Source organism: Populus trichocarpa, chromosome 2 (genome assembly GCF_000002775.5).
Source record: "Populus trichocarpa isolate Nisqually-1 chromosome 2, P.trichocarpa_v4.1, whole genome shotgun sequence".
Lineage (NCBI taxonomy): Eukaryota > Viridiplantae > Streptophyta > Magnoliopsida > Malpighiales > Salicaceae > Populus > Populus trichocarpa.
Window position 1 is genome coordinate 22,849,925 of NC_037286.2, and position 15,026 is coordinate 22,864,950.

The 15,026-nt window shown below is 32.1% G+C and overlaps 1 protein-coding gene across 1 annotated transcript; it reads left to right on the forward strand.

Moving 5' to 3' along the window:
• The first annotated feature begins 9,836 nt into the window (after positions 1–9,836).
• On the forward strand, positions 9,837–12,941 carry LOC7488588 (transcription factor bHLH77). Its single transcript, XM_002301707.4, has 8 exons — positions 9,837–11,199; positions 11,283–11,495; positions 11,595–11,660; positions 11,794–11,862; positions 11,957–12,028; positions 12,118–12,342; positions 12,437–12,515; positions 12,608–12,941. The coding sequence occupies exons 1-8, from the start codon at positions 10,258–10,260 to the stop codon at positions 12,643–12,645; spliced, it is 1,704 nt and encodes a 567-aa protein (XP_002301743.4). The 5' UTR covers positions 9,837–10,257; the 3' UTR covers positions 12,646–12,941.
• The last annotated feature ends 2,085 nt before the right edge of the window (positions 12,942–15,026 follow it).

Here is a 15,026-nt window from a genome sequence, read left to right on the forward strand (position 1 = left end):
GAAAAAGTCTATCGATCAGAGGCCACTTTCTCTCTGAAAAGCAGCTAAGCTCGAAGGAAAACATGCATGCCTGTATATCTGTGTGCGCCTTCGCAATACATCAATGGCTTGGAATGGATTGGACTGGACTTCAGAAGGTTGAAGAATGACTGAGCCCTTTTCTTTTCGACCTAGATGGATGCCTGCACTATTGGCGGGTTTACTTTTTATATTCATAAAAAATGTTGTAAAAATTTATAATAGAAAAAATAAATTTTTTTAATATTAATAATATTTTTTTAAAAATTTATTAATCATATTAAAAATAATAATATTTATAATACAAATGATAATATTTTTAATATTCATACTATTAATTATAATAAAAATAATAATATTTATAACACAAATAATACTATTTTTAATATTCATATTTAGAATTATAATAAAAATAATAATATTTATCACATAAATAATTATATTAAGAATTCCAATGATGATTATAACACAAATAATAATATTTTTTTATATCAATACTTTGAGTTATAATAAAAATAATAATATTTATAACACAAATAATAATAATATTTATAACACATTATTGTATTAAGAAAACCGATGTGAGGTTCGACGTGGACGTGTCCAGGTCCAACATGGGGTTAAGCGAGTTGGACATGGTCACATCTAAACCCGACCGCGTCCAAACAAAATGTGGGGTTGGGCGTGGACACGTCCAGACCCCACATGGGGTTGGGCGGGGACGCATCCAGGCCCAACCTGGGGTTGGGCGGGGACGCATCCAGGCCCAACCTGGAGTTGGCCGCGGTCGCGTCCAGACCCCACATGGAGTTGGGCGGGGATGCATCCAGGTCCACAATGGAGGTGGTCGCGGCCGCGTCCAGACCCAATGTGGGGTTGGGCGTGGACGCGACTAGGTCCAACATATGGTTGGGCACAATCGCATCCCCACCCAACATAGGGTTAGGCGTGGACGCGTCCAGGTCCAACATGGAGTTGGTCGCGGTCGCATTCAGACCCAACATGGCGTTAGACGCGGTCTTGTCCAAACCCAACCTGGAGTTGGACGCGATCGCGTCCAGACCCAACGTGGGGTTGGGCGTGGACTTGTTCAGGTCCAACATAGAGGTGGACGCGGTCGTGTCCAGCCCAACGTGGGGTTAGGTGTGGACGCAGTAGGGTCCAAACCCAACATGGGGTTGGACACGGTCGCGTCCAGACCCAACGTGGGGATGGGCGTGGAGCCGTGAACGCGTCTAGGTCCAACATGTGGTTGGGCGCGAACGTGTCAGGCCCAACTTGGAGTTGGACATGGTCACATCCAGACCCAACGTGGGGTTGGGCGTGGATGCGTCCAGGTTCAAAATGGAGTTAGATGCGGTCGCGTCCAGATCCAACATGGGGTTGGGCGTTGACGCGTCCAAGTCCAACATGTTATTACCACCAAAGAAAAACCATATAGTTGATTTGAAGGATAAAATTAAAAATTATTATTATTATTATTTGTGCCATAAATATTATCATTTTTATTATACTTGAAGATATATATTAATATTAAAAATATTATTATTTGTGTTATAAATATTACTATTTTTATTATAGTTCAAAGCATTAATATCAAAAATATTATTATTTGCGGTACAAATATTTTTATTTTTATTATAATTGAAAGTAATAATATTTATTTTTATTATAGTTCAAAGTATTAATATCAAAAATATTATTATTTGTGGTACAAAGATTATTATTTTTATTATCATTGAAAGTATTAATACTAAAAAAATATTATTATTTGTGGCCCCAATGCATAAGCAGGGCAACCCAAGCGCCAGGTCTTGTCATGTGGCGCGCGGGTCAGGTTGTGCGCCCTAGGCAAGGCAGCCCATACACTAGATGTCCGTAGCCCCAGTATAGAACAATGCAATCTATAGTAAATTCACTCACAATGTACAGTAACCCGCGATACATTGAAACACTGATCAATTTTAATTATAGTTAATATAAAGACCCAAAAACTAATCTTGAATTATGCAAAACGGTCCACTCTAAGTAATACTTGGAGACTCATCCCAGTGTGATAACAATGGGCAATGATGAGGGGTATGTTTTATTTTTAGTTTTAAAAGTGTTTTTGAAAAAAATTATTTTGTTTTTGCTTTAAATTAATATTTTTTAATGTTTTCAGATATTTTGATGTGATGATGTCCAAAATAATTTTTTAAAAATAAAAAAAAATATTATTTTGATGTATTTTTTAATAAAAAAAAACTTTAAAAAATAACCACTACAACATTCTCAAACACGTTGAATATATTATATGATAATGACAAGTGCTTCACTAGGCTGGAGGTTGTTTTTTTATATTTCAATCATCAAACACTGAAATTGAACTTTATATGTGCATTTTCGTTATAAATGGAGGCATTTTGGTATAAAATGTTCTTTTTAAAAAATATTTTATGTTTAATCTGAGAGATTTTATGTCAAAAATCAAGTTTTTAAATAATTTATATATAAATTTCTAAGATATTTTACTAGGGAGTTTGATATGCGTATTCTTAAATGTCCTCCTGAAATGTAATTGCGTGATTGCTAGCTAGAAATATGTTTGTTGGGAACATGATTTTATTTTTATTAGGCTGAAAGTGAAAAATCCTAGTAATTAATGTGTTAAACAACAACACGATATCGTTTTAATATTCTGGTTGAGCATGAAGTAAGTTTATTTATTTATTTTTATTTTCTCTTAAGAAATGGGAGAAAATTTATTTACATTTTGCTACAACGACGAGCAAGGGCACCAACCCCAAGCAACCAAGAAGGGAAAAGTCAAACATTTCTAAAATAAAATACATGGCAACCTTGAGGGACTCCACTCGCTTTCCTCGCTTGTTATTTTTTTTCCCTTACCATTTTTTCTCAGCTCTTGTGCAGGCAAGGAAGAGGTGACTTTAGTATTAGATTAATGTTTTTATATATATATATATATATATATATATATATATATATATATATATATATATATATAAAGTAATACCAGGAGAGCAGGGAGGGTTGCCGACTTGTCGGCTAAATGCTTCCATGTAACAATGATCATCTTAACCTTAACCCCTACGTAATATTCCCATGCAAAGGACGGACAGCCCTCCCTCGTCTTCTTTATTATTTTAATATATTCCTTCCATGAAAAGAAATTATTTATTCAAGTTACAGTTATGCACAATCCATGTCTCCTCCTCCTTGGTTTTGCTTCGACTAAAAAATAAATAAAGCATGCAGAAGACATCAGGGTGGAAAAGTCGGTTGCTATTGGACGGATCGGGCGATTAATGTATAAAGAAATGATTAATCAACACAGCAGCAAGAAATATCACACTTTTGGATTTCACATTTCAGATCTGCGACATATATATAATTATTGATGTAGTGCTGTATACCGTGATATCAATTTAATTAAAAAAAATTTAAAAAAAATATTTAGATTTTATGATATGTCACACTTTAAAAGTATAATATGTTAAGTTAGTATAGTTCTAAAACACGACATGTTTAAATGTCGCTTATCTGAAACACAATAATTATAGAACATCAATTTGAAATTTACCCCTTGGTTATTTTATCATTAACATTCGCTCTGGGTCAGGTGGTCTTTTCACCATGACATAAATGTCTTTTGAAGATTATGCGATGTTGTTTCGGTGATTGCATTTTGTTATACACAGTAAATTTACTAACATAATCCTTGAATAAAATAATCTAATGCCTTCTGCAAGGGTATTTTTGTATTTTCATATTTTATAGAACAGTTGAATTACTACATTACCCTTACAATTTAAATTTTTTAACCTTGGCTTTAAGGCTTAGTTGTAATTTCATCATGGTTTATTTGTTAATATTGTTTAGTCATGAGGGATTTTTTTTTTTGCATAAAAAAATAAAAAAAAAACTGTTGATGTTTGCCTTGCACGCGTCAATCACTCCGCCGCATTCTGAGAGTGCATGCAGCTTGCTCCAACAGTTGGAACCGTAATTCCAACATACTATTTGATTTGTCTCAGTGTCTTTTTCCTCTCTGGGTGGCACGTGTATGGTGATTCAATGTGGTTTGACCCAAAATTGCTTTTCTTTTCTTTCTTTCTTTTCCTTCATTTTCTTTCCTAGATTGCGTGCTGGCCATGCAGAAATTCATATCAACCCTTCAATTTATTTTTTCTTTTGATTTAGTCCATCTTCTCTTATTTTCACTTGTTTTATTTGCATTGATTATTTTTAATTGGATTTTATTTTTTATTTTATCCATGGTCATTTGATTTTTTAATTTATTTACAAATTTGGTCCTCATTTTTTTAATTTATATTTATTTTTTTTTGAATCATTTTCTTGATTAATTTGTTTTTATCTAATTTCACCCCTAGGCATTTATTTTCATTTAATTTCTATGTTAAATTTGGTCCTAATTCATTCAATTGCTATTTTTTAATCATTTTCTTAATGGATTTATTTTTTACAATTCCATCCCTAAACATTTAATTTCATTTGATTTTTTCAAAACATTTAATTTCATTTAATTTTTATGCCAAATTTATTCCTAATTCTTTTAATTGTCATTTTTTGTTTTCATTAATTTTTTTTCTCAATTTCATCCCTTAAATATTTGTTTGATTAAGAATTTTACTTCTTTATTTTTTTCGGATTTACCTTTAATGGGTCATTTTAGTCTCATGAATCGAGTAATAAATCTAAATGATTAGCCTGGATTGACTTTTATTTTTTTTAAAGCAAATTTTTTATTTTTTTCCGGTGTTTTTTCACTTTTGTATTTATAAGGTCATTCCAATTTCATGTCCTAGGTCATGTGTCTGATTTGTTGACCCGAGTTGATTGCTGGGTTTGCTTGAGACTTTTTTTTGTTATTTTTTTCTTTGACGAGTTTTTTAAATCTATATTTTTAAATTGGTTTATAATAAACTTCTTGATAGTACTCAAATCCAAGGTTTCATGGGTTGCAAACTTTTTAAGATTTGATCATGTTTAGGATTTTGTCTGGGTTTCCTTAGTTTTTACAGATGTTTTCAATTTCACCACCTTTGATTTTTTTTATATTTAAAATTTGATTCTTATTCTTTTAATTGATATTTATTTATTTGGAATTATTTTTTATTTTTTTCATTGAATTGTATCCTCATTGGGTTTTTTCTATCAAATTTTATCCTTATTTTTTTTGTTGTTTTTGTAGGTTTTTTTATTAATACTTTTCAACCAATCTCATCATTTAAAATTAAATTGATAAAAGATTTTATGGATGCGACTTTTAGAAATTTGACTAAGTTTAAGAGGTATGCCATGTTTTTTTCTTAATTGACGTTGTTTTATTTTTTATCCTTTTTTTTACTTCTGTTTTGTTATTTTCTTCAATTTAACTATATTGAGTTAGCCCTCAACAATTTTTTTTCTATTTCACCCTTTTATTTTTTAATCTATAAATAATCTATCACGTTACAAATAATTTTTAATTTTACCCCCTATGATTTTTTTAATCTTTCAAGTTTGATCCTAATTATTTTAATTGTATTTTTTTTTATTTGTGATAATTTTTTTATAGAATTTATTCTCATTAAGTTTTTTCATGTCAGATTTTAGCCCTGTTTTTTTTATTGTTCCTTTTCTTTTGCAAGTTTTTTATTAATAGTTTTTTCAACGATTATAACCTTCAAAATTAAATCAGATTATATTTAAGTTTTGATTAAACTCGGATCCATGATTTAACGAGTTGCAAGTTTTTTAGATCAGACTAGATTTAGAGGTTCATTTATATTTGCTTGGTCTCCCTTCTTTTTTTATGCTAATGTTTTTTTTTTTTTGAAATTTGGCTCACTTTTTTTATTCGGTTTGATTAATATTTGATTGTTTAATAATCCAATTAGGCTCGAGTGTGTTTTTTTATTGTTTTTTTTGTTAGTTTTTTTGTTTTTATTTTGTTTTTCATAAATATTTAAATTACTAATTTAACTAACTAATGGCATGAGATTTGAATTTTTCTTAATCTACCACTTTTTTTTGTATTAAAAATAAAATTTATTCGGACCTCGGCAACAACATGTCTAGTAATTTTCTACCCATCATTAACCATCCTGCCCCATATGATATCTTTCAAGTTTTGGTTGGAAGAGACTTCCTCAGACAGAATTAATTAACATTAAACCAAGCACAAACGATAAATAACAACTGCAGAGTGTCAGATATATTAGTTTTTATTGGGGATTAAAAAACAATTCATCTCGAAACTTGAACCCATTGACCAATTGAGAAGCAAAACTTGGCCCCGAGGAGTATTAAAATTGTGGTCAAAATAGTAGAAGAAGATGCATATGAATGTGTGTCCTCAATGATTGAAGGTCACGTTAGTTCCAAGAGGTGTAAAATTTTATTCAGCCTCCCTTGCCGACATTGAGAAGCATCTCTCGTGTTTCAAAGAAATTGATACTTGTATTTTATGAATTATTAGAGAGATACTTTGATCGAGTGTTGTGTTGTTTGTCTTCAATTTTCTTTTGTTTAAGTGTTATCTTCCATGGCTGCTGCATTCATTGATGAATCAAGAGTTAAAAGTTATTTGGGAGCTAGAATTTAGAGGTTTTTTCAAAGATATTTTGTGAGAATCCCTTGAAAATTAATTTTAAAAATTTGAGAAGAATTTTAAATATTAATAAATTAAGACTACCGAGCAATTTCTAAAGTATAATTGTTAAACCCAGTTCAAAGATATTTTGTAAGAAGAATTGAAAACTAATTTCAAGAGTTCAAGAAGAATTTTAATTGTTTAAAATATTTGTATATTAAGACTACTCTCTATAACATAGTTGTCAGATTCAATTTATAAATTGATTCAAAAAAATTTGAGTTGTTTCTGAGTTGTTCGTGGATCACCAGGTTAACACAAGTCAATTATTTTTATTTAAAATAATGTCATTTTATTTTATTTTATTAAAATCTTTTTGAGTGACCAAGTTGAGTTTAAGCCGAGTTTAGTTAAGTTAATTTGTTTGGATCAATCAGTTTTTATCTAGTCAATATCTTTTTTTTATTCAACTTGAAACTTGATCTGAATCAGACTTCATATTAAAAACTTTCTGAATCAACTCATTAAATTAAACTAAGCTTAACAACCATATTTTAGAGTAGTGGTTACATTTGATAGCATTTTACCATGAATAAAGGAGGTAGGAAGATAGCACCAATTAGGTGGTAGCTACATTTCAGTCCTTCCTTGAATCCAAAAAGAGAGAAAGAAAATAACTTTTTCTTCTTCTTTTCCCACCCTTTTAGAAGGGAAAAAAAGGTTTAATTGTAACAAAGAAGGTTTAAGCGAAACTGAACATGATGAGCTTTTCTTTTTTTTTTTTCTTTTTTTTTTTATTAAATTACTCAGTACATTCATTATTTCTCTCCTTACCAAAGCAACCAAAATTGATTTCACATCATTTTAGAAAATTCAAATGATTTTATCAATTATATAATAAGCAGATAAAAGAATATCTTAAACGAATGAGAAAGATAATGTAGTCAAGTCTTTAAACTTCATGCAAAAATATAATATTATGTTCAACTTATCCATAAGATATTCCAATTGGCCAAAACAATAGGCACAAGATGCATTCTTTCAATGATTTTGAGTTAACATTATACATAGCTAACATAACTTGTTATTATTGTTATTAAATTGATGAATGCTTTAGAGCTAGCTAAGTAGCTTTTGGATGATATGTCTAGAAGGATTAATTAAATTGGTCTTTTCATGAGCTACCTCTTAGGCTAAAGTGTGCAGACTTTTTCTTTAGGCTTCATGTTTCTTACAACACAAGTCCTTTGTTAGAATAAGAGATTCTCTAATGCTTAAATCAGTAAATATATGATAAAAAATTAATATAAGGAGTAAGAGTAATATGAGTTGTGAATGACTTTTACTTACCCAACTTAGCTTTTTATTTTACTTTGTGAGTAAAAATATATATAGACCTTGATCACGCCAGCTTATCTCATGATGAGTGGTGTTGCAGATACCTTGTGGTGCGTTGAGTGCTCGTTGTACCTGTGTAAAGAATTTGTGTGTGCAAGGTGCTTGTGTGTTAGTGGAGGTGCTAGTTATGCCTGTACGGAGAATTTGTATGCTCGAGATGTGCGTGCATCGGTTAGTGGTGTGCAACTCCTTAAAACTTGAAAAAAAAATACATTGAGGTGTGTGCCCAAAGCAAACACTAAACAACCCAAGATGATTTACGGGTGGATGAGGGAGGGATCATTTAGGCCGGGTCGAAATGGCCAAAATACAAGCCATATGGGCATGTCCAAAATCGCTAGAGTTTCTTTTTTTAGTTAATTTTTTTGTGCACTGTCACTTTGCACCCCTCAGGAGGAAAAGAAATTGTCAAAGTACTGCATCCTTTTGATTAGAAAAAAAGAAAGAAAGAAAAGGGAAAACCCCTAAAAAAGATAGCAATATTTAAAATTATTCTGGATCTGAAGACTACCATCCTTTCACATTAGATCCAAACAACTCCTAACAACCACAGAGAGAACAAAAATAATAAAGATATCACCTAAAGTAATCAATCATAATTAATCACCCAGACATAAAAGCATATTAAAAAAAACCTCTTCCATCCTTTTTCCCTCTGCATTAATCATTGGTGATTAACACCCTATGGACAACAAAACAGTGGAGGTGTTCTGTGCCAGCAGAAAGCCACACCCACCTTCCTCTGTGCAGCATAGAAACCAAGGCTTTTTGTTGCTCTCCCTCGCTCAAATCTCCTTTGAGGTGAGTTTTACTCGGACAAAAACATTGAAAATTCAATAAATAGATGACAGGCAATGCCTAGCTTGACGTTCGAGGCCCAGCATTCCCACCTCCCCTACTGTCTTCAATGGAGTTCTAGCCAGAGATTAGTGTGTTCATGCTTAATGGCGCACGCAGACTAGATCTTAATTCAAGAGATAATAATGCCAGCATCTTACATCTAATATATGACAAAAACCATGAACGTGCTCAAATAAATAGTAATATTTACCATCACTGTAGTTTTTTTTTTTTTTTTTTGTCATAATGGGTGCATAGTAAAACATCTAATATAAACCCAGCTTGATTTATAACTCAATTCAAGACTCAAATCTCGAGTTATGTAAGTTAATTCACGGGTTAGCGAGTGTTGATCGAGGTTTTGAATACTTCTTTTTAAAGATATTGTTTTGTTTTTACAACATTATTTCAGTAAAAAAAAAAATCAGATAATGTTTGGTATTGTGGTATATAATATTTTTTAATTTGCTTGAATATGCAATAAGATTTATTTTTATTTTTAAAATTAACACATCAAAATCATTAAAAAAAACTAAAAAAATTTAATTTAATATTTTTTCAATTAATTCATGTTTTTAAAATACATAAAAAACATAAATTACCGATCCATATAAAACAGGACTTGAACTAGGTTTATAGTGGACAGACCTGTTTGTTTTTACATTTTAAAAGCGTTTTGAAAAAAATTCATATTTTTTTATTTTTTTATTTACTTTAAATTAATATTTTTTTGGTGTTTTTAGATTATTTTAATGTGCTGATGTCAAAAATAATTTTTTTAAAAAATAATAATATTATTTTAATATATTTTCAAATAAAAATTATTTTAAAAAATAACCGCAATTATATTCCATAATACAGTCTTAACCTATGTATCATAACTATTCTCTAAGAAATACAGTAACCTTGAAATCATAATGTTTTCAATAATTTCTTCTTTTTTATATAGAAAAAAGGTCAAACAGACATTTCCTTTATCTTTCTTGCTTCCTCTCCACTTTCCTCCACACGCACTCTACTTTTCTCTCTGCTTTTTTGAGCTCATCCACACCGCATTCTTTCTCCTTGCCACTTTTTTTTTTCTCTCTGTTTTTTTTCCATACTTCTGAATTGAGCAACCTTCAAGAACTCTTCTTATCATCATTACATGTCATTTTAACTCCAATCTACTTTCACCTTCGCTTCTTTATATGTCCGAAAGCATAGCAACACACCTCCCTCAAGATAGATTTTTTTGTTTTGTTTTGTCAGGCAAATTAATTTCCACTCCTCTATAAGTTTTCTTTCTTGGTTCTTAGTTTTGACTCTAATTCTTCATCTGGGTCCTCTAAACTTTTCTGAGATTCCCTTCAGTTTTTCCTCTCTTGCTGTCAAGATAATTGCTTGTTGTTTTCTTTCCTCTCATGGAAAAAGACAAGTTGTTTATGAGCGAGGGAGCCAACACAGCAGCTCCCATTTGGAATTCTTGCAGTTTTGGAATGGAAATGCAAACCGATGAGCTGAATTGCAGTTCAGGGCAACTTGCCAATTGCTTTCTCAATCCCAATTGGGACAACTTATTGGATCAGAGCGATCCCTTTGAGTCTGCTTTGAGCTCCATTGTCTCATCTCCAGTGGCATCCAGTGTCAATGCCAACGTTATTTCTAATGCTGGCGTTGGTGGTGACAGTGTTTTGATCAGAGAACTTATTGGAAGACTAGGAAACATTTGCAATTCCGGCGACATGTCTCCACAATCCTACATTAACAACAATAACAACAGCACCAACACTTCTTGTTATAGTACCCCATTGAATTCCCCTCCAAAGCTGAGTATTTCAATGATGGATTCACAGATGAGAGGAAATCTGCCAATTCTTGGAAACAGCTTAGTAAACCATCCAAGTTTAGCACCATTTCCTGCTGACCCTGGATTTGTAGAGAGGGCTGCTCGATATTCTTGCTTTGGAAGCAACAATCTTGGAGGCCTAAATGGACAATTCGGATTGAATGAATCAGAATTGATCAATAGGATGATGCCCCGAGTAGAACCTGGTAAGCTGTCGAGAGTTTCGAGTAACAATTCAATGAAGGTCGCTGGATCGCAAGCAAATGTTCAAGAAAGCAATAAGAGCTCACCCCAGGATGGGAATTTGAATTCTGATAAGAAATTCAGTCGGTTGTCAAGACCTTCAACACCAGAGAATGGAGATTCCAGGGAGGAATCTTCAGTGTCCGAGCAGATCCCGGGTGGGGAATTGAGCATGAAATCCCAGACTGATGCCAATTCCAGGAAAAGAAAATCAATTCCCAGAGGAAAAGCCAAAGAAACTCCCTCTCCCTCTCCCTCTGCTTCTGATGTCAAGGTAATGTACACAATTCTGTTTCTCTGTGCAGACCTCTGTTGAGATTTACTTCGGGAAACTAATGGTTCAGCTTCGTTTCTCAGGTTGCAGCAGAGAATGATGAATCGAGTGCAAAAAAAAGCAAATCAGAGGACACTAATGGGAGTGACAAGGATTCAGCAAAGGCCATGGAAGAAGAAAATGGAAATCACAAACAGAAAAAAGACAATTCAAACCCGCCAGAGCCACCAAAGGACTATATCCATGTCAGAGCCAGAAGGGGTCAGGCTACAGATAGCCACAGTCTTGCTGAAAGAGTACGGATTGATTAAACTTTGTTCTGTCATCTGTTTTTCGGACACTGATAGATTTGTATTAACATGTCCTTGAATTTTTTGCCCTTCTTGAATGGCCAGGTTAGGAGAGAAAAAATCAGCGAAAGAATGAAGTTTCTTCAGGATCTTGTTCCTGGATGCAATAAGGTGTTTATAACATGCTAAATTTGTGGGGTTTTATTTATTTATTTATTATAAAGCACTTTTCCTGCAATGAAATTATAGAAATTAGATGGGGTAAAATCTTCTAAATTTTGGCTTGAATGTTGTTGATTTGCAGGTTACTGGGAAAGCAGTGATGCTTGATGAGATTATAAACTATGTGCAGTCATTACAGCGCCAGGTTGAGGTAATATTCAAGTCTGCATAGTTCCCTCCTTAAATTTAATGTTTACATGGTTAATTTCTGATTGGATTTTATCACTTGCTGATGCCATTTGCAGTTTCTGTCAATGAAGATGGCAACTGTGAACCCGAAGATGGAAATTAACATGGAAACTTTCTTGTCCAAGGATGTAAGCTGATCTTTCAACCTGTTCTGTGTCTGTGACAACCAGTCTGAACTTTCATGTCTAATGATCACTGCATTCAATTCATGTTGCAGATTTTCCAATCCCGTGGATCCATGCCACATGGTCTTTATCCATTAGATTCCTCCACGCCGGCATTCCCTTATGGTTACCAATCCCAGCAAGGGTTAGCCCTACAAGATGGCATGTCCAGGAATGCAGAATCCCAGTTCTCTATGAACCCATTAAATGCTGCATTGCGGCGAAGCTCGAGTATGCAGTTGCCTGCCCTTGATGGCTTTGGTGATGCTTCTCATCAGGTAATTGATAAGGAAACATTGCTGATAATCCCCATACCATTTTGGATGGCCTACACCTGCATGTTCTCATCACAGCTAGAATTTTATTCTCCAGGCCTCAGCAATGTGGCAAGATGATCTTCAAAGTGTTGTGCAGATGGGATATGGTCAGAATCAGCAGCAGGACTTTCAAGGTAAGCAGAATTTCAAGAAAAGTCTGGTTAAGTATCAAGTTTTGGTAGCTTCACAGTCCAAAAAGCTGAAATCCATAAATTGTATGATGCAGGCTCAGTGCCACCAACTCAGATGAAAATTGAGCTATGATTTAACCAATAAACAGTCATTGATTCCACTGAGGCCCCCCCCTCCCCAGAGAGAGAGGCCTGCCTCAGAATGTACAGCCAGGTTCCAGTTTGCATCATCACTCTTTAGCAAGGAGAAAGACAACTTACTCATCATCTATATATTTATATATATTTATGTTTTTTCAGTGATTTAAGCAACTGATTCTTTGGAGAGTTCTTATATAGAGCTCCTTACATTGTAAAATCTAGAACTAATTGCAGTCATTGGTGCTATCCAACTATTTATTCTACAATATAGCCTATAATTACATTTAATGTGTAACAAATTAAGGTGTGATGGAGGTTTGAGAGGGGGTTTTTTGTAAGCTTTTTTTTTTCTCCAACTTTGTGTATTATACCTTACCATTGAGAAATATTATCAAATATTCATTCAGTTGACATAAACTCCCATCAAGCCTGGCTTCACTTGGTAGGTGGGATCTAGAATCCGGGTTCGAGATGAGTTTTATAAAATTTTAAAGGAGTTGACTTGATTTGATCCGATAAAAATATAAACGAGTTTTTGACCCAATCAAAACCCTTTTAACTTCTTTAAAAAAATTATTTTTTTCAAGACCATGTTTTTAATATATATCTCACATGTTTGATCTTTGAAAGGTTAATTATAGCTTAGTGTTTAACAAAATTAATCAATTAGTTCTCTATAGTTTCAAAAATTATTATTATTATTTAATCCTTATATCTTAAGAGTTGTTAACAAATCAGTCCCTTGGTCAATTTCATTTTATTTTAAAACATTATTATTTATTCCCTATATTTTAATATTATAAGGACTAATTATTTTCTCATTAGTGCTTATAATTATCTCATATTTGAAGTAGTTGCAGGACTCCCAAATTTAGATAACTTTCTTTCTCAACTTTCTCATCCTCGAAACAAAAGTTTAGGTTATTAAACCTAGATTATCCTGACGGATTGATTTAGACTAAACTCGGTTAAAAGTTCATTAAATTTTTTTAAAAAAATAGATTAAACTATCTTATTAATGACTTAGACCTTATTCCAGATCAATCCGGGATATTATGTTTAATAAGCATGCTTAAAACAGTATAAAGATAAGGAACTTGTATAACATTGCTTTCAGATTTAGCTGGAAAAATATTTGAGGGGTGGGATCTGGTCCTGCTATGGGATGATGAAATTATTATTATTATTATTATTACAAAATTGCGTAACTTAAGGGGAAATAGATTCTTACTTGTTTAAGTGGCTGTTAAGTGGGGACAAATGGCCTCTTAAGTCCAAATTGATGATTAAGATTGATTTTAATCTTCTTAGCTAGAATCCAATGTCGTTTTGGATTTCACTGTGCATCAAATTGATGGAAATCTTTATAGTAATAATAAATAATGTATACATAATAGATTGTGTTGTGTACAATGTTATTTTTAGTATATTGTACGTATAAATATATTTTATGAACTATTTAAATGTATTTTAAAAATTAAAAAAAAACCCTAGTGACGCTAAGCATAGGAAATTGAGGTTTTATAAATTTTAAAATTACAGCTAAACTATAGAGAAGATCTTGTACTAAACTATAGAGATTTAATAAACTGTGAAGGTCAAATAATTGAATATTGATAACCTACAAAACTGTTTTTGAATAATAAGCTAAACCAACCAAATTAATAAAATCTAAATTTAATAAATATTTTATACCAAATTAAAAATTGAATACAAAAATGACAAGAAAAAAAAAACTACCTCAAATACTAGTAAAATCTCAATCCAATAATCAAATTAAAAATTACTTTCATATCCTTCAAAGATAGTTTTAGGCACCGTTTAGAAATGCGGTTCCATAAAAATTTAAATTTTTTTGTTAAAAATTAATATTTTTTGTATATTTTGAATCGTTTTGATGCGCTGATCTCAAAAATAATTTTAAAAAAATAAAAAAATATTATTTTGATGTATTTCGGCGTAAAAAACACTTTGAAAAATAACCGCAACCACACTTTTAAACAAGTTTTTACTAATTCAGACTTTTTATATATATGGAGAAATTGGAGGAGCATCAAAAGCAGAGGTAAAGTAGTGGATTGAGGATGTAGACATCATCTTCTTCTTCTTCTTCTTCTTCTATCATATCATGCAAGGCTGTGAATAAGATCCAATTTCCATACTTTAGCAAAAGAAGTTTGCGTTGTCATCTTTCTTTCTTTTTTGGTAAAATGATCTTTGAGCTGATTTGAGCATTAATTTGCACAGTAGAAAGATTAAATGCAAAGCTGAGTGTGCTTTGATGAGGCAATGTCTTAAGAACTAATAATTCTTATAAAATTATTATTTGGGTTTGTGTTCTAAGCATGAATATAAGAAAAAAGTATATACCTT